The sequence below is a fragment of the Phyllopteryx taeniolatus genome, chromosome 5 (genome assembly GCF_024500385.1).
Source record: "Phyllopteryx taeniolatus isolate TA_2022b chromosome 5, UOR_Ptae_1.2, whole genome shotgun sequence".
Classification (NCBI taxonomy): domain Eukaryota; kingdom Metazoa; phylum Chordata; class Actinopteri; order Syngnathiformes; family Syngnathidae; genus Phyllopteryx; species Phyllopteryx taeniolatus.
In genome coordinates this window covers 21,567,346-21,591,590 of record NC_084506.1, presented here as the reverse complement: position 1 = coordinate 21,591,590, position 24,245 = coordinate 21,567,346, and the positions used below count along the sequence as shown (strand labels likewise).

Below are 24,245 nucleotides of genomic sequence, written 5' to 3'. Positions count from 1 at the left end.
AATTGTGTATCGTTGCTTTTCCTCAATATGGTCATGCATCTGCTGGAGCCTATCCCAGTTGATTTTGGGCGAGAGGCGGTGTAGAACCTGAGTTGGTCGCCAGCCAATAACAGGGCACATATAGACAAACAAGCATTCACACCTACGGACAATTTAGATTCTTCAATGAACCTGACCTGAATATTTTTGGAATGAAGGAGAAAGCTGGAATACACAGCTGGAGAAAACCCAGACGACCATGCCCCACCCTGCTGCCTGTCGCATAATCGGCCATAGAAAATATTGAGTCTGAAGGTTTGTTAACAAATCTGTTGAGATCTGAGCAGTGTACATGGTCATTATAGGATTGCTGAAACAGCATCTCTAATGGTGGTCAAAGACTTCAGTACAGAAATGTATTCATTGGACCAATCCGGTTGCAATTTGTTTTCATGACGTTATAGTTTGAAGATTCCTCATATTAACTGTTAAGTCTGTGTAACCAATTACACTTCACTTACAGTGATAAAGTCTTTAATGAGTTAAGATGGTTGTATCGCCTGTTTTCTTTTAGTTGTGTCTCCCTGCTTGACTCCTCAAAGAGCAGGCTTGGCTACATAAACATCTCCTTGCTGCAGAAATAGAAAGCCCCTGCGCCCGTGCCTTGTGACATGATACTTCCTGCGCACAAAACCCTCAAGAGAGAGCAGGATGATGACAATAAAAGCAGCTGCTTCACCTGCTCATATTGCAATTAAATGGATAGATGCTGTATAAATAATATACATAGAATTGATATCCTGGTGTGACTAGTGCCAAAAAGCAAAATGAATACAAAACATCCAGTGCTTTGGGTAATCATTTCTTTCTGAATATCAGTAGGGGACATCCAATTGGGACAGGGTGCCCACAGCAAAGTGATACACCAACTAAATATAATTACTGACTAAATGAAATGTCCCATGTGGGTTTTATTTGAGCCACTTTTTTTGTTTTGTTTTGTTACAGCAATCTATTTAATGTGAACTTTCCTGGCATCTGTACCTTGCAAACACATTTCTTTATCCATGAGGAAAATTGAATTCATAAGTTTTCTCACAATTCTTTATTTGGAATGGTTTGTTGAGTGTTCAGGTAACTCACTTTAAGTTCTACATCACTTTAAACAAACAACTGCAGCTGTAACAAAGTGCTGTACATCAATTAAATATTATTGTAAAAAGAGATCTCCGGTTATTGGACTTTGCCTGATAACGTCCCTTTATTTAGATGTGTATTTATGCATATAGCACCTATTATACATACAATGAAGCTCCATCTATCCATTTTCTATAGTGCTTTTTTTCATTAGATGACTCTGGGCGAGGTACACTGTGTACTGGTAACTGGTCCATCATAGGGTAAATATAGACAAACAACCGTTCACACTCACATTCATACTTATTGACAAGTTAGTCTTAAATGAACCTACTGTGCATTCATCCATCCATTTTCTGTACCGCTTATTCTCACTAGGGCCGCGGGGGTGCTGGAGCCTATCCCAGCTGACTCAGTAATATTTTTATGGGAAAAAAAGGCAACCAAAATATGGCTTTTTAAATCATGCACGCAATACTTTTGGTTCAAAACTGTTGGTAACCTCCCTTGTGCCGTGAGTGTTCTGTTGTCAGACATTTTTTGGTCTGAGCTTGTATAAAGCCATCGACCTTGTGGAAACCTTTTTAGAAGGACTGTTTTCATAGTGTTGTAATCTCACATCGGTGCATCATCGCATGAACTTTAGTCAGCTGTTGGCAAAGGGGCTCGCTTGTTGTACAACACTTTAGCAAAGCCGTTATGTCATCAGAACTGCGTTGTCGAATCTTTTGAAGCTCCGCATTCCCGTGCGGCCACACAGGACCACCGAGCAGAACATCCCTGAGCTTATTAATATCCTCCACACCTTTTTTTTGTCAACTTGCATCTTTTGTGGAGAACATGGAGTACGTACCTAAAAAAGAACTATGGAATCACAAGTGTTTGCTTTGGATAACCATCACTGTGTTACCTTTGTGAATATTAGGCCTGGGTCCGTATAGAAAGGCTGTCTGCCTATTGAGGACCTCTGATTGGTTGTAGCCTGCAGGATGCCATCTGGCTCCCGTGTCACATGTTTTTGTATGCCGTGGAAAGGCAATGTCTGTACAGTAGCGGGCTGCTTCTGGTCAAAGTGCAATGTTTGTGTCTGATGTGTGTGTGTATATAGACCAGTGTGCAAACACAGCGACCCCTCATCTTAACCACAAAGCTGTTTACAGAGTGTGATTCGCAATAATTGCTTATTTACGTGAAATCAGTGACTCCACACCATCAATAACGCATCTCTGTAGAGAGGACACAAGGCTGCAATGTGAAGCTTATTTATCACCAGCTTCGCGTGATACACGGGGGGTAGGGCCAATGACTGCCAGTCGGGGACCTGGCAGTCATAGTAATAGGGGGGGAGGTGAGTTCTCACTTAGCTTCATGGCGGTGCGGCCGAGGCCGGGTCACCCGGGCTGGATGACTGCTTGGCGTTGGGGCTCCCCTCTCAGGACCTGCGGCTGCTCCCTGGGTTCCCCCCCTTATCTTTCCCTTGTCGGGTGCCCCTATCCGCCCTCCTTTCCAACAAACAAGGGACACCCTCCCGCCCTCGGGCCGGGCGGGGACTGGCTACATCGTGGGCCCTGCAGGTTGGGGGCGTCTGGCTCTCCTGGGGGCGGTGGGGGGTGGTGGCATCGGGTCCCACCGGGTGGCCAGTTGTCGGGGCCCCTAGGTGGGGCCGGCGGACCGCCCTTGGTGCCTCAGTGTGGGAGGGACGTTTCCCGTCCGCCGGGCTACTCTTGGGTGGAACCTGGGCCCGATCCCGCTCCTCGACTGATTGGGTGGGGTCCTCAGCCTACGCGGTGCAGGCACAGCAATTACAGGACACTTCTGTCAGTCTTTGTGCATGCAGTGAAACGGTGTCAATTCACTTGCATGTGTCCGCAGGCACACACCCATGGGACTCTTTCGCTGGGTGTGGGGCCGCTCTCTTATTGTGACAAATAACTCATGAATATGTGAATTGCTTGGGTATCCCCACACTCTCGTCCTATAGACTTTTATAATTTACATAGTCAATCCCACCACACTTCAGTTGTACAGCCGGGTTCACGACCCTTGTCCTGCATGCTTCTTATCCTGTCCTTGTCCTGTTCTATCTTGTCCTGTCCTTCCTTCACAGGGTGTAACACAACAGCCCCATATAACACTCATATCTAATGTTTCATTGTTGTAGATATGTAATGATTTACTTTTCTCATCCCGTTTAAAATTAGTGCTTTGTCTTCGTTTCTCTCTCCCCTCAAGAAACCTTGTTCTGTTCGACTGATCAATTCTGATTCTCAATAAACATAAATTATAATACTAAGAAACCACAGCGGTAGCTTAAAAACGGCACTGTGACACAGTAAAACTGTTCCGGCATAAAAGGAATACAGATCCTCCATTTTGCTTGACCTAACAGCCGAACAGGACAAAAAAAAAAAAAAAAAAAGAGAATTGAAACAAAAAAATGTGGCTAAAACATTAGTTTTTATAAAATACAATATTATAGAATGCTATTTTTCCTTTTAAAACACATTGAAGATTTTTGTTGTTTTTTGGGGGGAGGCTGGAACTGATTGTCATTGCAATTAATTTAAATGGGGAAAGATTATTTATGTGTGTGGTCTCAAGGCACAGCTGCAGTACAAAATACAAATGGTATCTAATGAATACAGTACCAAGTGTTTTTAAAAAAATACATACATAATAAATAGTAAATAAAATTCCATAGAATAATAAAGGGATGAAATGAAAGATGGAGAAAAAAATATGACATAATAGTAGCGCAATTGTATAATGAAATATATGAATTATAGCTTGATATTAAGATGTAAAAAATAAAAGTAAGCGAGAATGACTCGCATCACCTTCAGTCTTTTGCTACCAGCTGTGGGGTGCTTGTCTGTCTGTGTGTGTGTGTGTGTGTGTGTGTGCATGTTTGTGTCTGTCAACAGAAGATTAATCAAAACTGCTCTGTAAATTCTGACACACATAATTGCTCCCCACGGGCTGCAGTGCTCCTGTTATTTTATTTATTTATTTTGTGCCGCTAGTTCGGACTCTTGTGTGGGCCTTGTGTCAGTAAGTGTGTGTCTACAGCTACTGTGTGATGTTTTTTTATTTTTTCTTTCCTCCGCCAGTGGGTCGTCGCTATGAATGTCATCTCGATCACTGCATGCCATCGTGACATCATACGGAGAAGCAGAAGTAAATGTGAGCAGGAGACCATTTGGACTCAGTGGGGAGGGTTTTTTGAGCCTCCCGCTGATTAACATTGCGGCCTCAGCCTAGTTGAGGTTTGATTAGAAATTAATCAAAATAAAAGTTGTATCCCAACATGAAATATTAGTATCATATGAGTTTTTGGGAGTATTTCTTTTGACTGATCTCATTGATGGGTGAGATGAAACGTCCTTCTTCGCCACTAGATGGAGACGCTGCTCTTTCTTTGTGTCGTGTGGCTACAATTTAAAAAGAGGTGTGCCCAAATGTGAAGGAATGACGATTTTCACATGAATGCCTTTCTACAGTGACTGAAATGAGCAAATCTTAAGGCTTGGATGTAGGATGCAATAACTTTTTCTTGCATGTGATTTTGTGTGGCCTCATCCATATGTTGTGGCGGTTGGTTTCCCTGCTGGACTGAGCCTGCATCTTGGACAGCACACACAAATCATTCTTTATCGGAGGCGCAGTGACTCAAAGTGCATGGATGGGCTTACTGCCGTAACCCTGTCTTTCTTCCCCCCCCAAGTCACATCTGCAGATACATACCATGCACGCAGCTCTAAAAGCAGGGCTCATTGGCACTGGAGGCAATTAAGTTCAGCCATGCAAGTGAATTCAATTATGCAACAGTGATGAGCCCTGAAATACCACAGAGCAAGACGTATGGTCTGGAATAAATGCTTGTCAATCCTGGTTATGGGAAATTGATGTGAAACATAGGTGTTGTTAGGCTTACCGGGCACAGTCTGCATGTATATGGCCTTGCTATGAACAGAAACACTGGAGTTTAACTCAATCAAGTGTCTCATATCCACAACAAAGATGGCCGCCTGTGGCGTCATACAAAGGGAACGCCTCAAAGTGAATGCATGCGCAATATGTCAAGTAGTGCAACTAAGAGGTGAACAGCAGAGCATAGCACAGCTGAGGCTCTCTTGCTAAACAAGCGAATAACCTTGAAGCACTTGCATGCTGATTATTACTTTATGAAAAGATAAATGATGGTACAGTGCTGTCAGCGAGGGTAATATAAGGGTTCATAAAACATTCACAGATTGTCCTTGTTTATCGCGTAGCTGGTGCCAGTGCTCATTGTGTACCAGCGTGTGTAACATTAGTGCTCGTGTTGTCATAATTAATGCCTGTATTGCTAATAATATCGTAGTGTGTGCCTAATGCTAGAGCTATTAATGTACTGCTATAATAGATACAGCTACTTCCACTAATGTGCTGGTGGAGTCAATGCCAGTGTTGGTGTTGCAAAAGTCAGTGTTGATACTTATTTGCAAGTATTTCTAATGGCAGCGCTATTGATGTACTAAAAGTTTAGCTAATGTTAGTAACAATGAGGTGGTGTTGCTATGTTAGTTTCACTAATTTATTCGTGTGGCTAAAGGTATTTCTGCTAATGTAATACTGTACTGGTGTTGCAAATAAACTCGTGTAGCTAAGGTTAGTAACACGAATGTACTACCATTCTAGCTAATGTTAGTTGGACTAATGTGTTACAAGTTCAGGTCGTGCCAGTTACAATAAGGCTTCACTCATGTGGCTAATTCTTGTTCCACTAGTATTGTATACTACTGGTAAGGTGATGCTAATACCGACTTCACTAATTGATTAGTGCAGCTAAAGCTAGTAACACTAAATATACTAGTACTGTAGCTAATTTTAGTTATACTAACTGACTACTAGTATAACTAATGCGAGTTTCACTGTTGTACTACTGGTAGAACTAATGTTATTACCACTATTATGAATTGAGTAGCTAAGGCATGTTCTACTAATATAGCCCCAGCTAGTTTTACTATTTTACCACTAGTGGAGCTAATGTAGTATCAGTAGTATCACTAATGGACTAGCATAGCTTATCTTAGTTCCACTAATGTACTAATAATGGGCGCGGCATGGCTCAGGTGGTATAGTGGTCGTCTTTCAAGCCAAAGGTTGTGTGTTCGATCCTCAATCCTTGTGACCCTGTCCAAGTATCCATGAGCAAGATATGGAACTCCCAGTTGCTCCTGATCTGTTGTGTCATCAGTAGGTGAATGAGGAGACAGTGTTAAAGCGCTTTCAGTACTGTTGGTAGAAAAGCGCTATACAAGTGAAAGGCCATTTACCAAATAGTATAGCTATGGCTTGTTGACTACTGTATCAATGGTGCAGCTGATGAACTAGTGTAGCTTAGGCTAGTGACATATGTATGTACTGAGAGTGTAGCTAATGTTAGTTCCACTAATTTACGACTAGTATAACTAATACTAGTTTCACTAGTAGAGCGAATGCTAATGCTGCTAATGTGCTAGTTGAGCTAATGCGAATCCTGCAGATGTACTCGTTCAGCTAATGCTAATATTAATTTGTTTTGTTTCTATTATTATTGTTTTTTTACTTTTATCACATTTATTTGGAAAATTTTTAATCGAAGAAATATGTTCAAGCTTACAAATTTGGGACATTTTCTTTTAATTATCAAAGTGAACTTATAAACTTATGTGAACCATTTTTTAGATGATTAAATGCATCGCAGTGTTAAATGAGTCGGTATAGCCCAATAGCTGGCAGCCACGGACTAATTACAGTATTCATCTAATACCGTGTGTCTTGTATATCCACATATACTCACATAATTACATATATCATTCGGAGCAGCGTAGTAAAAATGGCTGCGTTATGTTTGCACTGAGTGGAATCTTACAACAAATTAGGAGTTGCGTCTTGTCGCCGCCAGAGACCACAGTCGTGCTATTACGCATTGAGCTCTGCAGTCCTAGCATCAGAAACAATCTCATGCTCTGTCAGAGAGCTGCTTTATTCCTCAAGTAATTTGATTCAGAGCAAGGGCTGCATAAGGCAAAAACGCCAAAGGGTCATGACCGTTTGAATGATTCCTCTAATCGAGCGCAACTTGTATCATGAAATGGCAAGCGAGCGTTGCTGTCAGACGTATGCCTGAAATGAAGTGTGAGTAGTGTGTTTTCCCAGTCGCGATTGATGATGATACCTCACATGTTGAAAGACAATCACTCCTGGGTTGCGGAAGTGACACCTCAAAGTGGTCCTTCATCTTAATTTAGATCCCAAAGGGCACATGTCCAACGGAGTGGGACGTTATCGATCCAAGCAGATAATTCATTTAGTTTCATGTCCATACAGCGCAGGTTTGATGGTTGACAAGCTGTTTAAACCGCCACTGACGGTCCCGTGTGTCCTTGTCACCTTTAGGTCGATACCTGCGCTTGAAAGTGTTCCGCGAGGATCATGGCTCCTGGATGACCATGTTCTTCAGCACCATCCTCTTCCTCTTCATCTTCTCGCACATCTACAACCTCGTCCTGCTGATGGCTGGTAGCATGGAGTAAGTCACTCAGTATCTCTCTTCACCTTCATCCTTACCTCCATTTGTTAGCGGCACCCTGTGCTGATTGATCCAAACGTCTCGCCCGACCATAGACTTGATAGTGGTCTGATTAATCAGACAAAGCTTTTAAACAAAAGGCAGGTGGATGCTGACAGATTACCTTCTGCTACACACATTCATCCATGATCCTGCCCACAGTAGACCCTGACTCCCTCATGTCAAACTCCTGAGAAAAATCAATTTCTGCCTTTGTGAGTTGTCCGTCAACCAGAAAAAAAAAACATACCCTTCAAGCCAGCCGAGCACACCAGATCACAGCAAAAAAAAAAAAAAAACATGCCCTTCAAGCCAGCCGAGCACACCGGATCACAGCAAAGTGATCTGCCTTTTTGTGTGTTTGTTTCATCGTGAAAAACTGTCACAGTCCTGGTTCTGGCACTTCATAGAGGGAGGCTATACCTATTTAAAAGTGAGGGTTATCAGGTTAAAGCATATGAGGGCTGGTAACGACTATCAGGCAAGTTCTTTTTTTACAACTGGAGGGATGAGTTTGTATAATCAGCCCATCTATCACACGGGCCTGCTTCTTGCGGGTGACATCAGTGTCCGCCTTGTTTGTCGAGATTACAGCAGCCAAGGGGCAGGTCCGCTGAGATGTTAAATGCATGGAGCTTGAGAAAAAAATTACAGACATCTCTCCTAAAGAGCATTCACTTATCAGCCTCCTTTACGCTGAGATCCCGCAGTAAACCCCCTTAGATTTTTCCATGCAACAACCCAGCGAAGGCGGAATAATGCCACGACCATCTTTGCTTTTACGTCCCAGAATCAGAAAGTTAAATGTGTGGCGACCTCAGCACCAGTGTCTGGTTTGATGTGTAAAATATATGTTGGGCAGAGCTGTAGGATTGCTGAGTGTGAAACTTCACACCTCTGTCCTGCCATTCTGTCTTTCACTCCGGATCTGTTACTACCTTCCAAGATGGAAGATTGACCCCTCATTCCGTGTCATTTATACCCAGAATGGCAAAGTTGTCTTTTTTTAAGCGCGGTGGGATCACTTTGTATAATCACTCCATCTTGTCACCTGGGCCTGCTTCCTGCGGGTGACATCAGCATCCACTTTGTCAGTGATGTTCTTGGAGAAGACAGCAGCCGAGGGGCAGGTCTGCTGAGACGTTACACGCTCAAGGAACATTTGCTAAAGAGCTTTCATTTATTGTCATGTGACAATGGTATCTTTCTAGGTCCCCGACTTGAATATTTCACCTGTCTTAGATAGAGTACTTTTATACTACTTGGTCCAAGTAACCTTGTAGTGTAAAAACAAATAGAATAGGTTATCCTCAAATCAGGTTTCGATCTTACCTTTTTTTTTTTTTTTTTTTTTTACCGATTATCCTATTTACAGTCGAAGGAGCTGGAACGTTTCTCTGCTGACTTCAGGTGAAAGATGAGCTACATGAAGAAATGGTCGCAAGAGGCTTTTATTTGGGTCCAAATCAGATATCAATGGGATATTTGCTCAAGTATCTGCAGTTTGAGCGGTCAGATTTGCAATTACCCTGCTATTGCGAGTCGGATGTCATTGGAATATGCCGATCGATGACATATACACACACCATTTCTACCCAAACAACACACCTGTGCTAAATCAGATCTACAGAAACAACTCTGAGGTAGACTGTGTGTATCAGTGTTTCCCAATCTTTATTGAGCCAAGGAGCATATTTTACATTAGAAAAATGTCATGGCACACCATCAGACAGAAATGTCAACAAAAAAATGGATACACAGGTTAATATGTACAAAACCTATCATCTAGTGGAAGAGGATCTAATTGGTCTGCCTGTCACTATCCGTTGCTCGCATAGATAGATGACCAAAGATACATTATTTGTGGTAAATAAATAATTTTCAGACCAATTAAGCAAAACTAGCTAATTTTCCATGCCACACCTGAGAAGGTATCGCTCTCATGTCACAGTGGTGAAAGAAAAACAACAGCCTGTCATGTAATACCAAGGGTACCTGCCTTTACGCTTGTGAACAGGCTCATATCATAAGCTCGGCATTCTCTGTGTCAATTTCTCTTCTGTTTCTGTAGCAGATACTGTAGTTCAATTCAGGTGCTCAAATAGATGGATATAGGCAATATATCAGAAATCAGACCTTCAGTGTAAAAATCTAGCTTTCGATAGAGATATAAAAAGAAGCAACCAAAATAGCCCATCAGTCTGGCCAATACAATTCAAACAATTCCAACACCCCCATCGTTGCTCCTGATGGAATGCTGTGAAACTCTCCACATACCAACAGGGGGCGCTCTGGTAACGGCCATGACAATACACTCCTGCCTGTTTTCTCTCCCCACCAGCAGTTCGTTTAGCGTCGGGGCCCTGCCAAAAACCATTAGCGTTCTCATTTCTTTTCTACTGCGACATGCAAGAGCGGAGTTCACGCCTTGCCGGGATGCCCTCAGAAGACGAGCACTGGCCTACGATCGCACGAATGCGTGCGGAGTGACTATTAAAAAAAAGGTGATGGAGGCAGAGCGAAAAAGAGTGAAATGAGTAGGAGTGCCTCCTGCATGCAGTAGTAGTCAAGTCTTTTGATATCCATCCAAACCTTATTTGCATCGTCCCCCTTAACCACCCCCTGAGCCTGCAGCATGGCAGCCATAACACAAAGAAAAAGTTCAACATGCCTTTGTGCCTGTTGGCGACCCCCGCTGTGAGAGCGAGTGTTCCTTCGCATTTGTACACCGTGAACAAACTGCAGTGAAGGCTTTGAAAGGATGTTGCATTTTTTTGGCAGGAGATCACTGGCAGAGCCATGATGTGCACTGCAGGAGATGAGGGGGTGTCCCACGCACACATACACGCCTCATGATGGCCACATCTCACCTCGCTCAAGGTGACCGTACATGTGAACATGGATGTTTGACCTCAAGCTGCAAGCCACCTGTGCCTTTTGTCATTGAATTTTGGCCCAGGGAGTCGGTGCAGAGTTCAGTTTGGTTTATTCAGGTGTTTATTCTTGTAAATTCATTGCAAATATGGATGGGTACATTTGACTATATTTCCAATCATTCAACTGTCAATTAAGTGTCTGGAGAGTTATTACGGTATGTCCATCTTTTGTATATAGCGCGTAGGACATAAATTGGACAGCTAATAGCGGCCCACGAAAAGATGACGGTGGGTTTTGCCATCACAGCAGTTTTATCGGAATTAGCTGGCAAATATGCCCCTAGACATGACATGGGAGAAATATATATACAAAATATACTGTAGATACATAATTAGTCCATCCATCCATCCATTTTCTGAGCCGCTTCTCCTCACTAGGGTCGCGGGCGTGCTGGAGCCTATCCCAGCTGTCATCGGGCAGGAGGCGGGGTACACCCTGAACTGGTTGCCAGCCAATCGCAGGGCACATAGAAACAAACAACCATTTGCACTCACAGTCATGCCTACAGGCAATTTAGAGTCTCCAATTAATGCATGTTTTTGGGATGTGGGAGGAAACCGGAGTGCCCGGAGAAAACCCACGCAGGCACGGGGAGAACATGCAAACTCCACACAGGCGGGGACGGGGATTAAACCCCGCACTTCAGAACTGTGAGGCTGACGCTCTAACCAGTCGTCCACCGTGCTGCTACATAATTAGTAGCACACAAAATACAAATTTGTGACCACGGAGTTGGTATAACGTGCGCACAAAATATAAATATATATTAATATCTTTACTGCCGAATAGTTGGGTAAAAAACAAACAAACAAAAAAACAAGCCTACCTTCTCTAAAAACGGTCAGGTAGAGCAGCGGTCCTCAACTTTTATTGCGCCACAGGCAGGTTACACGTAAGGACATATTTTGACGAACTGGCGTGGAAACAAATAAAAACAAATGGTTAAATTTACAACTCATCATTATGCTGAATGTACTTGTTGTAATTAGTGGAAGCCCTCTTGTTTCTCTTCAATGAGCCGGTCCCACCTTGTTGTAATCTGCTGATATTGTCTCTTAAATACAGTTTTCTTGGAAAACCTGGAAGTTATAGGCTCCTTTTCTGTCATTATTGGCCTGTTACCCTTTTTAAAGAAGCTGTCCAAACCCTTATGGTTTTTTTTTTTTACAGATTTTTGCCAAATTGTGGGCTTACTTTTTTTCTTTTACCGTATTACCTGAGCAAGACTATTGTTTTGACAGAGGCACAGGCTGATGCTCCTGAGTTTCAAAATAAAACTTTCAAACAGATAATCAATAAAATATTTTTTTTGTTCAGTCTCTGTGTGGCCCAGTAACAAATATTGCAGTTTCTGGCGAAGTTGTGCTCCATTTGCTTACCCTGACATCCCAAGTTGTTCATGGCAAAGATGGAAACATTTCCACTTTTCTCACAACTGATATTATATGGGCATCACTTTTTCCAAAGAGCTCATAGTTTGCGATACGGCTGCTTGTAAATATAATAAACCACACCCCCAGGGCAGTAATTCATCAACAATAGAACGTTCTGTGTATTTACTCATACGATATGTCAAATCAGAAGGATGAAACCGAGCAGGTGTACTCCGGGCTGTGTGCTCCATGTCAGCGGCGTTTTAACCAACATTATTAACAGCCACCTCTGGGTCAACAGCTATCCAACCTGTTAACAGCCAGGTGTCATTTCAGGAGGCAAAACCAGCCCGTGGTGGCTCCCTGGGAACAGTAATCCAATCTTTGCATTTTAATGTAACTGTCAGAGGTGGGAGGGAGGGAGTATGGGCTATTTGTGTGAAACCAGGCCAGTGTGACCGCCCCGGGAGTTTGATGGGCCTTGCAAACGTTTGGTTTAGTTGCGCAATCCCATTCCTCTATTTTATTTTATTTTTTCCCCTATTTTAGAGTACCATTACCAGACAAAATCAGTGTCTAATTAGTCTGTGTAATTTAATTAAGTCAGGCAAATATGAGGTGCATGCGTTAGTCATGACTAATTTAGAGGGAGGCGGTGCTGAGCTTTGAGATTGTGGTTGAAAAAGAAGGTAGCAGCTGTTGTGGGGAATCACTTAACAATCGATGTTTTCAGTAGCCATTGGTATTAATGGTATTAATTCACCTAGTTGACTTTTGTGCAGCTGGCGTGAGATCATTTTCCACTCAATGCCGTCTTCCAATTGCCCTGTGATTGACTGACGGCCAGTGTTAGGTGTAGTTTGGTTTCCACTATTAATTATTTTGGGTAGGTTGCAGCCCCTGTCATGAGCATGAACAGGACAAGCGGTATAGGAAATGATTGGATGGATGTTTAAGGTGGGGGAGAGGGACATGTATGTGCAGAATGGGGAGTAGGAGGGGTTATTTTTAACAAGAGCGATACCCTGAACGGGATTAGAAGCCATCATGGTATTTGTTAACCATGATCCTTTGTCTGCGTGCATGCCGTTCCGGCTCTAAGCCGGGCTAATGCGCAGACAAATGGATTCAAATGGCTGAATAAATAGCATGTTGTCGAATGTTGGATGTTGCCTGTTGCACGCAGTCACATGAAAGCACACTGGTCCGGCCTTCCTGTAAAGCTCTCGACCAAATCTTGCAGACACAGGAATTATGGCTTTAATAACGCAAAAAGAGGAGCGTTAAGTTGTAATCATAAAGACAGAATGTCAGTGGGAAGACGTGGGGACTTTGCCAGAGGACACTGATGTTTGATTCTTTTAATCATAACTTTTATCGTAATCATCTTTTATGCTTGATCAACCTTCCTCAATTTGACTCAAATATAGTACTTATTTTCCAATGCAGAGTATCAACTTGACTACTTGCCGTTTGTGCGTTTGCATTGGCAAGAACAGGTACTAAGAGGTACTGTAAAATATATTTGTGTGTGTGTGTGTTGCACTAAAGTATGTGGGTGACATAAACCACTGCTGGTCACTCACTGGTTGATCAGGTTCATCATCACCGCGTCATTGGAACATTTGAGGAAACGCGTCTGTCTCTCACACTCCTACACACAAATCATGCCGCTATCTCACAAAATGACTCATTATATATCAACACACGCTCCCATGGCGCAAGGCGTTGGCTCCGCTGTGATTTACTAGTGTCTTAGAAAGCTCTGCATTATTAGAAGCACCGAGGTGACACGTTTCCTACCTCGTTATATCTTCTGCTGCTTTCTGGGACAGAGAGGGGGCGTGTCAACGGTCCAGTCCATATGTCACTGCCACACTCATGGCAAACAACAGCAGGAGCAAACAATAACCATCATAACATTGACACATTCTTGTGTCTACTGGGAATAGTTTTACATTTTTCTGTGTGTTTGTGCATCCTGTCATCCCCTTACATTCCTTACTTGTGAATAACATTGCCGATGCTATTTCGGTTGCATTTCACAGTTTGTGACATTCACTGAATGTTTCCTAACATGATTTTTGGTTGTGTCTATCCATCTCTGTACCAAAACTTAAAAAAATACTTTTTTTGGCACAAAACTGTGGAAGAGAGGAATTGGGCCGAAGAAAAAGTGAAGCTCGGATTTGTTTTTTTCATAGCTATGCTTGTAGGAACTTATCACTCTGTACATTGTAGCCACTTAGGAGTCAGTAGAACAGTGTTTACCTTGCTTACTACTTTTTGAATTCATGACCATTTCCTAGTAGTAGTAGTCACCTTTGAACATAGGAGATGCATAAAAAAAATAAAACGTTGCTTTAGCATGAAATATAATCAATTGTCTTTGCAACTTGTTACAATAATAGCTTGATCATCCCAAGGGGGTCACGCAGAAGGAGGCCATTTTCTGTCAAGGGACACATGTACCGGTATGTTACCAAGACACAACACGTGGTTTTGGTCTTTGTATTCAGATGGTGGTGTCTAATGGAGAGCTACAAATGGAAGACTGTCAGGATATTACTTAATGACATTCACTTTCAGTGATAAAGAACGCATTGGAAAGAAGCAATGATCTAGTTTCTGTGTCAAGACATTAATTGAGATGGGAGCTTTAGGTTTCCTTGAAAGATGGGGTTTGCAAGAGAGGATAGTCTTTATTGACAGCTTTATGTTTCTTGGTAACTAGTGCTCCTCAGCGTTGTATACTCTAAATATGAGATTAGGCAGCATAGCTGAGTAGGAGTCCCAGACAGCTAAGGCATTTCAATGCGTAGACATCCAAGGTCGCTAATGTTGAAATGAGTTCAGCCATTCACAGAAGCAGCAGCAGCACGAGGTCACTTGCGTGGTCACGGTCACAGGATATTCAAATCAACACTTCAATAAAACTCTATGAAGGCATTTATGCGCAACCAGATAAAATAGGAATAGAAATCCAGAGTGCTTGATGACACAAAGGAGGGAAAGCTCATAGTATGCAGTTTTACATTTTTTGTCAGCACTTTGATTCGAAACAAAGGTCAATATGCTGATTGTTTTATTTCAGCATTGTGGTACAAAGAAATTACAAACCCCAATTCCAATGAAGTTGGGATGCTGTGTAAAATCTAAATCCATCCATCCACCCATTTCTTGAGCCGCTTATCCTCACAAGGGTCGCGGGAGTGCTGGAGCCTATCCAAGCTATCATTGGACAGAACCCTGAACTGGTTGCCAGCCAATCGCAGGGCACACATAAACAAACAACCATTCACACTCACATTCACACCTAGGGGCAATTTGGAGACTTCAATTAACCTACCATGCATGTTTTTGGGATGTGGGAGGAAACCGGAGTGCCTGGGGAAAACCCACGCAGGCACGGGGAGAACATGCAAACTCCACACAGGCGGGGCCGGGGATTGAACCCCGGTCTTCAGAACTGTGAGGCAGACGCTCTAACCAGTCGCCCACCGTGCCGCCTAAAATGTAAATACATACAGAAAATGATTTGCAAATTATTTTCAACGTGTATTCAATTGAATACACTACAAAAACAAGATATTTAATGTTCAAACTGTTGAAACTTGTTATTTTTGTTGTTGCTATATTCACTCATTTTGAATTTGGTGCTTGCAATATGTTCTAAAAAAAAGCTCAACCGTCCAGGTTCTCCGTTGTCGTCGTTTGCACTTCATAATGCGCCTGCAACCATTTTGATTGTACTCACACTCTTTTACTATGAAGCCACGGTGTTGTAACACATGCAGAATGTGGCTTGGCATTAGCTTGCTAAAATAAGCAGGATTGTCCCTGAAAAAGTCGTTGCTTGGATGGCAGCGTATGTTGCTCGAAAATCCTCTCTGTACCTTTCAGCATTAATGGTGCCTTCACAGATGTGCAAGTTGTCCATGCCATGGGCGCTAACACACCTCCATACCATCACGGATGCTAGCTTTTGAACATTGCGGCTGATAACAATCTGGACGGTCCTTTTCCTCTTTGGCCCGGAGGACATGACGTCCATGATTTTCAAAAACAATTTGAAATGTGGACTTGTCAGACCACAGCACATTTTTCCATTTTGCGTCAGTCCATCTCAGATGAGCTCGGGCCCAGAGAATTAAGGGTTCTTTATACTCGTGCGGACGGCGACCACGCTGACGTCACTGCGGCTGTCCCTTTCGCAATTTGCCTTTATACTCGAGCGCAACCCACGCGCACAGTTTTGAAAATGTACTGCAGTTCACCTCCACGTCGGGGGTATCGCTACGGCTGGTGTTGGCTCGGACACCACAGGTTGGAGTTTCCGCTGCATTTTTTTGGTCCATTTCCGGTAGCCGTTTTTCCTTCCCTTTCAGTAACAAGGAACAAAGCAACAACAATGGCGACTGTGGAACAGTGTATGCTAGAACAAATGGACCTAGATGACCAGATGATACATTTAATTATGCCGCAAAATCGATCGAGAAGGCGGCAGCGTAGATGGTATGTGGAACCAAGGGGCACGCAGACTACGTCATCACACCATGTGACTAAAACAGACCAATCACGAGAGACGATCTCCGCAGCGTTTGACGCGCAGCAGCTATTTTTGCCGTGCGCGCAGCAAGCTACGCAGAGGGCCCGTGCGGGGCAATTCGTCGGTCACGTGATGCAATGCTGGCGTTGTCGGCCGTGCGACCGCAGGAGTATAAAGAGTCCTTTAGCCAGCATGGTAGAGTCTGAACTGAAAAAAATAACAAAGCCATGCATTTTCGCCAAATTGGTGGCACAAGTACACATTTGGATTGTTTCAGTAGTTTAACCGTATTGGCACACAGAGCAGAGAACTTCTGACTTTTTGGACTTCCATATGGTGACAGAATTTAAAAAAGGCGGTACTCTAATATAGAATTGTAAACATAATACAATCCATTTAATGATAATGAGCAAACTAGAGTTCAAACAACTAGAACAATAGGCTATTTGGTCTGTGAATGATGGTCTTTCATGTTCGCTAGAACAGACAGCTCATATTAAAAAACAACCAATCTCTTTGCACATACAATAAAGCTGTCCATACTTGGTTATTCTGAGCCTGCACTAGTTAATGCTCGCTTCAGAACAATTGCCCATCCATTTACCAGATGTAAAAATGAGTGATTGACAGTAGCAGAACAGAAGGAGAAAGAAGAGTACTTTAATGCTGAAAAAAAATGTGGTTATCAGACAGTGGTTGAGTCCGAGCTCATAACTGCAGATGTCAGTAGCCTCCGTAGAGCATGCTAATTGCTTCAATGCGAGACTTAAAGGCTGCTGAAACGTCCTTGAATATAATGATGGAACAAGCGTGGTAAACCTGATAACATCCCACAGAGGATCTGAGCTGGCTGAGCCGACAGCGTTGGCACCGGCGTTGACACTGGCGCTGCGATTAAGCCACGGGAGCCATTTTGTGGCTGATTATTCATGACGCTACTGTACTGTAATGTTCCACTACACTAGATTCTCTCATTAGGCCAAAACTGACTCTAAAGGCCATTAAAGTTTCAGTCAGCATGACTAAGTCAAAGAGTTCTGCCTCTGATCATGCAGCGCAAAGAGTCCCCAAACTCATCTTGGGAGCCTGGCAAAGATAATAGAAAACAGCTTCTTTTGGCGCTGGGATTGCTCAATTAAATATGTGTGTAGGGCAGGTGGTTGGCGTCAGGGTAGCCTTTTTAGATTTAAAGCCCAGCATGTGGTTCTAGGCAGCATTTCCAGCAGTATTGATTAGAATTTCGCTGCAGGTAAATGACTCCCAACGGGATCTCGGCAGTTACGGGATCAGTGCCGAGCCTCGGAATGTCTTACAGGCTTAATGTGCACCCCAATCAAGGCTGGTTTATTGGCGGGGCCGAGAGAGGCCAGACGTGACGTTTAAGTTAATGCAAGCCTGTCAGATCTGCCCCAAGTCTGCAATCACTGATAACGTGATTTATGACGTTTCCTCAGAACTGGTCTAAACAGGAAAATCGATCATTTGTTTTGCATATGTACCAGGGGTATTCAACTGAAATTTAAAGATGTCCAGTTCGAGACAATTTCTTGAAGCAAAGCTCTGGAAGATCATAATGTCTAACTTTTAATTGTGATATATATTTAAGTAGTCTAGTCATTGTATCTACATTACATCTGTATGTAATCAATAGCTCAGTCAAATCAAATTCAGTCAGTACAATTCAAAAACCTTTTGGCATTTTTTATTACCAAATAACACACAGTGGAACATTTACAGTATGTATGACTGCCAATATGTGTAGTTGTGCCCATAGGTTTACATTCCCTGGCAGAATCGGTGACATTGGCAGGTTTTTTGAAAATTTGACTGATGACTGAACACGGACCAGCTCATTATTTTTTGTTATTTCTGTGCTTTGTTTAAAGATTGCGCTTTTCTGAAATCCCGTATAGTCTAATTTGAATCCCATTAAAAATAAATGTTTTGAATGGTCACTCATGTTTTCTTTAAAAAAAATCATACAGATCTTACAAATCAGGGTAATCAACCTTATGCACACAACTGTGTAATGGTCTGTCGTTTACTAAATCAAAGTAGTGAAAAAAGTGAAAATTGTATGTGTTCAAATACAATGCTTAATTTCAGAAAAATGCAATAAAAGAAAAGTTTGAGTTCTCCATTTTCAGTTAGGTATTTTAATTTAACACATCTTAATAACCGAACAGTTTTAGAGGTTCACTTTCATCCCCTTTATATTGAACTCTCCCACTTTTTTACTCAATGATAGAATTAACCTCTAGCTGGTCCTGCCAGGATTTTCTGTCATCTCACTTCAGATTTTGATGGCTATGTTTTGTTTCTTAATGGTGTTTAAACATCTTCACTTTTAATAGGTGCTCCCAGTGGGATGTATGAATGGAAATGACTCTGGCCATTACATTTTCATTTTTTGAGAGTTGTTCTGTATTTTCTTTCCCTTTTAAGTGTCATTTTCTCAACTTTCTCCAGCGCAGTAGTATCTATCGCGCTCCCTTGCTTTGTTTCTTTCTGTCTGCCTCTGTCTGGTCTTCACTGTAGTCGGCATAGATATGAAGACTAGATATGCCAGTGCGGTGTAGCAGCCTGACTAACCGACGTGCCCACGTGGTGGCCATGTTCGGGAGGTCGACGTTCCCATCAAAGGGCAATGTATGGACGTTGAAATTAAGTCAGAACTTGCACAATTCTCAATCGATTTTCATCAGGTTTACTTTTTTTGTAAATGCCATAGTGTGTGCTATCAATACATTAAAAAAAAAGCCCCCCAAAATATTTTTACCTGTGAAAGGTTAATCCCAGTTCCCTAGTCGTAATTGTACGGCATTATACGCATCCTTAAGCAGCACAATGTACCGGCATCCTTAGATGATGACTTGATAGCTTAGCATCGCCAAAGGCACGCATGTTGTAACTAACTTGCTAGTGTACTTGGTGTGTTTGCCGGAGTGAGTGTAAATGATCCACTGTATGCACCAGTAAGGTTGCAGGCAAGACCTGTGTGCAGAAGAAACTATTGTTATTGGGATTGGTTGAGGGCAAACAAAGATGAATGGAGCTATTGACTTCAAATACAGCCCCTTGAAACCATCGCCAGTGCACCATCCATTATATTCATGACCTGTAGGGGGTGAGGGGAGGGGAGGCGCCCACCTGCTCCACTCCAGTCCGAAGACGGCAGAGGGGATCAAGGACCCCTCCTCCTCCTACTCACTGACATCAAACTGACCCACTTTACCCCCCACGCCTCCCACGCGCTATTACCGGCAGAAAATTGAGCTGCGTGGTTGAGTTTGCGAAGCTGGAGAGTAAAAGCTTTTTTTCCAAGAAATTGTGTCATTTCATATTGTTGCAAGACCACATTGTCCCTCTTATGATCCCCACGTGACTATGTAAAACTCATGGGGATGGCTGTGCGGATTAGAAATCATTTAGACACGAGGCAAACTGGTGCAGCAAATGGATCATTTACCAAAGTCTGCCTAGCCAAAATGGAACGCGGCGTTACAGGATAAATTGTGTTGTCGCTGGTGTAGATTGTTTATGATCCTCGAGGCTTCGCGGAAGGTCAAGATGCCACTCGTCGTTTACACAGGTTGACGTTGATAATGATTGGCTCAGACAGCTAGCATCATCATACTTAGCACGACTGTTTTCTCTGCTCTCTCCATCAACTGTCTTTCATCGCCTCCTCACACATATGGTCATATTTGTTATTCTGTCGTGTGTTATAGGTTTCACATGGTGACGGATCACATGGGCATCAAGAATGCGACTTTTATGAAGATTGCTGCAGTGGGTACCTGGATGGGGGACTTTGTCACTGCGTGGATGGTGAGATTAAAGATTTTTTTGACGATATATTTGCGTTAGGGTCTTAGGTCAAAAAATGTTTGATGCATACATTACAACTGGGGTGTAAAAGTCATTGTACAACCCCAATTCCAATGAAGTTGGGATGTTGTGTTAAACATAAATAAAATCAGAATACAATGATTTGCAAATCATGTTCGACCTATATTTAATTGAATACACTACAAATACAATATATTTCATGTTCAAACTGATCAACTTTATTGTTTTTAGCAAGTAAGTAAGTAACCCATGCCATTGGCACTAACACAGCCCCATACCATCACAGATGCTGGCTTTTGAACTTTGCATCCATAACAGTCTAGATGGTTCTTTTCCTCTTTGGCCCGGAGGACTCGACGGCCACAATTTCCAAAAACAATTTGAAATGCGGACTCGTCAGACCACTGAACACTTTTCCACTTTGCATCGGTCCATCTTAGATGAGCTCGAAGCCAGCGCCGTTTCTGGGTGTTGTTGATAAATGGCTTTTGCTTTGCATAGTAGACTTTCAAGTTGCACTTACGGCTGTAGCGCCGAACTGTATTTACTGACATCGGTTTTTTGAAGTGTTTCTGAGCCCATGTGGTGATATCCTTTACACATTGATGTTGTTTTTTTGAACGTTCACGGCAACATTTCTTCTCATCAAAATAGAAATGATTTACTTCTGCTGTAAATCATATTTTACATAAATTTTCATGTGTAAGTGAATGTATAAGTAATTTAATCCTTTATAGGAATGCATGCATAAGCTAATGTGATCCAATAAATGAACTGAAGTACCTAAGAAGGGCAAAGGCAAGCTAGTCAAAATGGAAACCTCACTGTAAGGCAGTAAAACTTTGTGAAGACAATTATATTAATGAAAATGTCATTACATTTTTTGTATACTATATATCTATATCTATCTCTATGTATCTATCTATCTATCTACATATATATATATGTATATATATAATTGTCCACCCATCTATTTTCGATACCAAGAGCAGAGTACACCCTTGACTAGACCATGCATATTCGGTGTGAATAATAGGTATTAATTTATTCGCTTATATTTGTGGTTTTCAATTACTAGTGAATTTCAATCCTCACACAGCCAACTCTGCTCCCACATACTGTAATCATCATACTTTCTCGAGAGAGGACGTGAACGCAATATTAGCTTGATTAAAGTTAAGCCGAGTCTGACCGTGCACAGCAAATTGGGAGATGAATTGGACGTGTTATGTGAGGCTCATTGAATCCCTTTTTGAATTAACCGGTTAGCACAAATGACATTCTCACGCTTGGGCCGAACCTCACATTTTTTTTTTGCCTCACTGGTTCTAACGATTTAAAACAATTGTCCCTTATTAAGCGCTAAAGTATTTGAGAGGGGAGTACTCCAAGAAAATTATTGAAAGCAGTAAAAAAAAAAAAAAAATCACATTCACAAGCATCTAAAATTTTGATTGCGGGCTTAAAACGCACCTCATTCACAGGTCAGGTGTATCATTCCTAGTCCACTTTGGTGTGCTAGCAAACCCTCAGGCCAACGCGCCGCTTCATCCAGAGGAAACAGGGGAACACCCCTCTGTTCATTTGTCAACAAAAAAGAGAAGAGGTCTTCCGAATGCACACAGCTGGGACAAGTTGACAAGCTCCCCGGCTGATCATATTAGTATTCTGCTGTGCATACTGCATGGAAAGACAGGCCATGGGACGTGAGACTAGACAGGAGGATTTGGATGGTGAGATGTAGATCTCTGGTCGGAGAGGGAGGAGTGCGTCAGGCTGCGGCAAAACACTGATTCCGGAAATTATTCTTTTTTATGTGCATTCAATTAATTCAACAAGATGATCTCTGCGTCTCCTCGACATGAGCGGACAAGATCAGCATCTGGCTCTGCATCACCATATGCATGTCACTCATTCTAATGTTTATACATTACAACACTATCTTCAGCCTTGTCTCCACAGCAGTGTGGAATGTGGATGCTCGAGTACTCTCTTAGAAAAAAATTGATGGATATGTACTTTTTATTTTATTTTTTCAAATAATCAGTAGCAGAAAATGTGGTTGACAACCAATGAATGTTGAGGTTGAAAGTTCATAAACATTCCCTGCAATCCGCTATCAGCGGAATGTCACGTTACCAACACGGAAAGCGGGATAGCTGACTTCCTGTGTATGCTACGCTAACGAGCATTAACTTGGTGTGATGACATGATTGTTTGAAGCCTAAATTCATGAAATTTTGTTTTCTTTCTGCCTATTGTCTTTGGTCAAAAGTTAAATATAATGTAAACATGAACGAAGCCTAAACATCAGCTATTGTCATATTTGGTGGCTGTGTGGTGACATCTTGGGTTTAAGAAAAGACATTGTACACATTTTAAAGTTCCCACAGGCGCTAAGTCACAGTCCCGTTTGCCATTCACCTGAACGGGGAGGAAGTGCTTTTACCCGTTTTGAAGAATGCGGAAGTAAGTTGCACATATGCCAGATTGGTATATGGTTGTCAGGAAAACAAACAAAAAAATGTTTGAATAGACAAAATCCCCAGGTCTTCTTGTGTGGAGATTGCATGTTCCCACCATTTTCTCTGGCAACTCCAGCCTCCTCCCACATACCACAAACATGAATGTTATGTTTATTGAAAATGTGAATGTGAGTGTTAAAGGTTGTGCAATTGACTGCCCACCAGTCCAGGGTGTACCTCACCTCTCTCGCCCAAAGTCAGCTGACATCGGCTTCGTCTCCCTCTTAACTGCAATGAGGACAAGAGCTATAGAAAATGCATTAATTCTTAGTTGGTTAATGCACTTGAACAGGAAAGAAAGAAAAAGCTGTTCCGTTTCACTGCAGATCTGAATTAAAGGGTGTCTAGGTTCATTATTGCCACCTACGGGACTGGAGTGGAACTGCCTCGTTTAGGTTTGTTGGACCTAGTTGCTGGGTAATTGACAGTTGTGTTAACTTCTACGCTATGTCAATTACTCAGTATTTAGTTGCTAACTAAACTGAAAGGGGGTGACTGATTTTTCTGTTTTAAATTTAAATTTCTGACTCACAATCACTGAGTACAGCAAAAAGATGCCAAGCCGGAATTTTCCGAAAAGCGAAGTTGTTACTCCAGTCCGGTCCACACTATAATCTCATAATTATTTCTGCAGGTGACAGATATGATGCTTCAGGATGATAATTATCCGGACTGGGGGAAAGCTGCTAGAAGGTTCTGGAAACAAGGCAACAATAGGATTGTACTCTTCTGGTAAGATGTCTTGACGTGTTATTTTCGATATACAGAAGCTCCTACAGTAGACCTTGATTTACTGTGTGAAGTGTGTGTACATCTGCAGCCTATCAAAGGGCTACAAGCAGTCAATAGCCGTGTTAATCATCCATCATTTGTTTCAGCACCTTTAAATTAGGCAAATGGGGGGAGGGGTCGATGAACATGGCAAGGTCACAGGGAAAATCCACGCGCGTCTTTTTTTTTTGCTTTCATCATGACCTTTCAATAACTGCTAAACAAATGCTGCAAACCCCCAAAGCCTTTATGGCCTCAGTGTTCACTCCAACAAGTAAATGACTCTCCGGAGGTTCAGGTTTGGATCCAAGGGAGAAGCGGAGGACAAACAGATTAGAGGATCAATGTATCTGTCACGTTTGTGGGTTTTGCCCTTTTTTAAGGAGCTGCACCAGGGATGTGTCTTTATCTCTGACAAAGCTTTTTGCGCGAGCGTTTTTTAATTTCGATTTGTTTACATTGCTCCTCTGTGATGACAGTCATGTTTTCAAAAGCCTTTTGGCGCATTGACCACTACAAATTTTTCA

The 24,245-nt window shown here is 42.3% G+C and overlaps 1 protein-coding gene across 2 annotated transcripts in view; it reads left to right on the top strand.

Annotated features, from left to right (window-relative positions):
* The window catches only part of tmem117 (transmembrane protein 117), a 44,132-nt gene that overhangs the window by 5,010 nt on the left and 14,877 nt on the right, over window positions 1-24,245 (top strand). For both annotated transcript variants that reach the window (XM_061773719.1, XM_061773718.1), the window contains exons 3-5: window positions 7,540-7,672; window positions 20,302-20,401; window positions 23,582-23,679. In XM_061773719.1, the coding sequence (XP_061629703.1) occupies window positions 7,540-7,672; window positions 20,302-20,401; window positions 23,582-23,679 (331 nt within the window). The remainder of the gene's footprint in view (window positions 1-7,539; window positions 7,673-20,301; window positions 20,402-23,581; window positions 23,680-24,245) is intronic.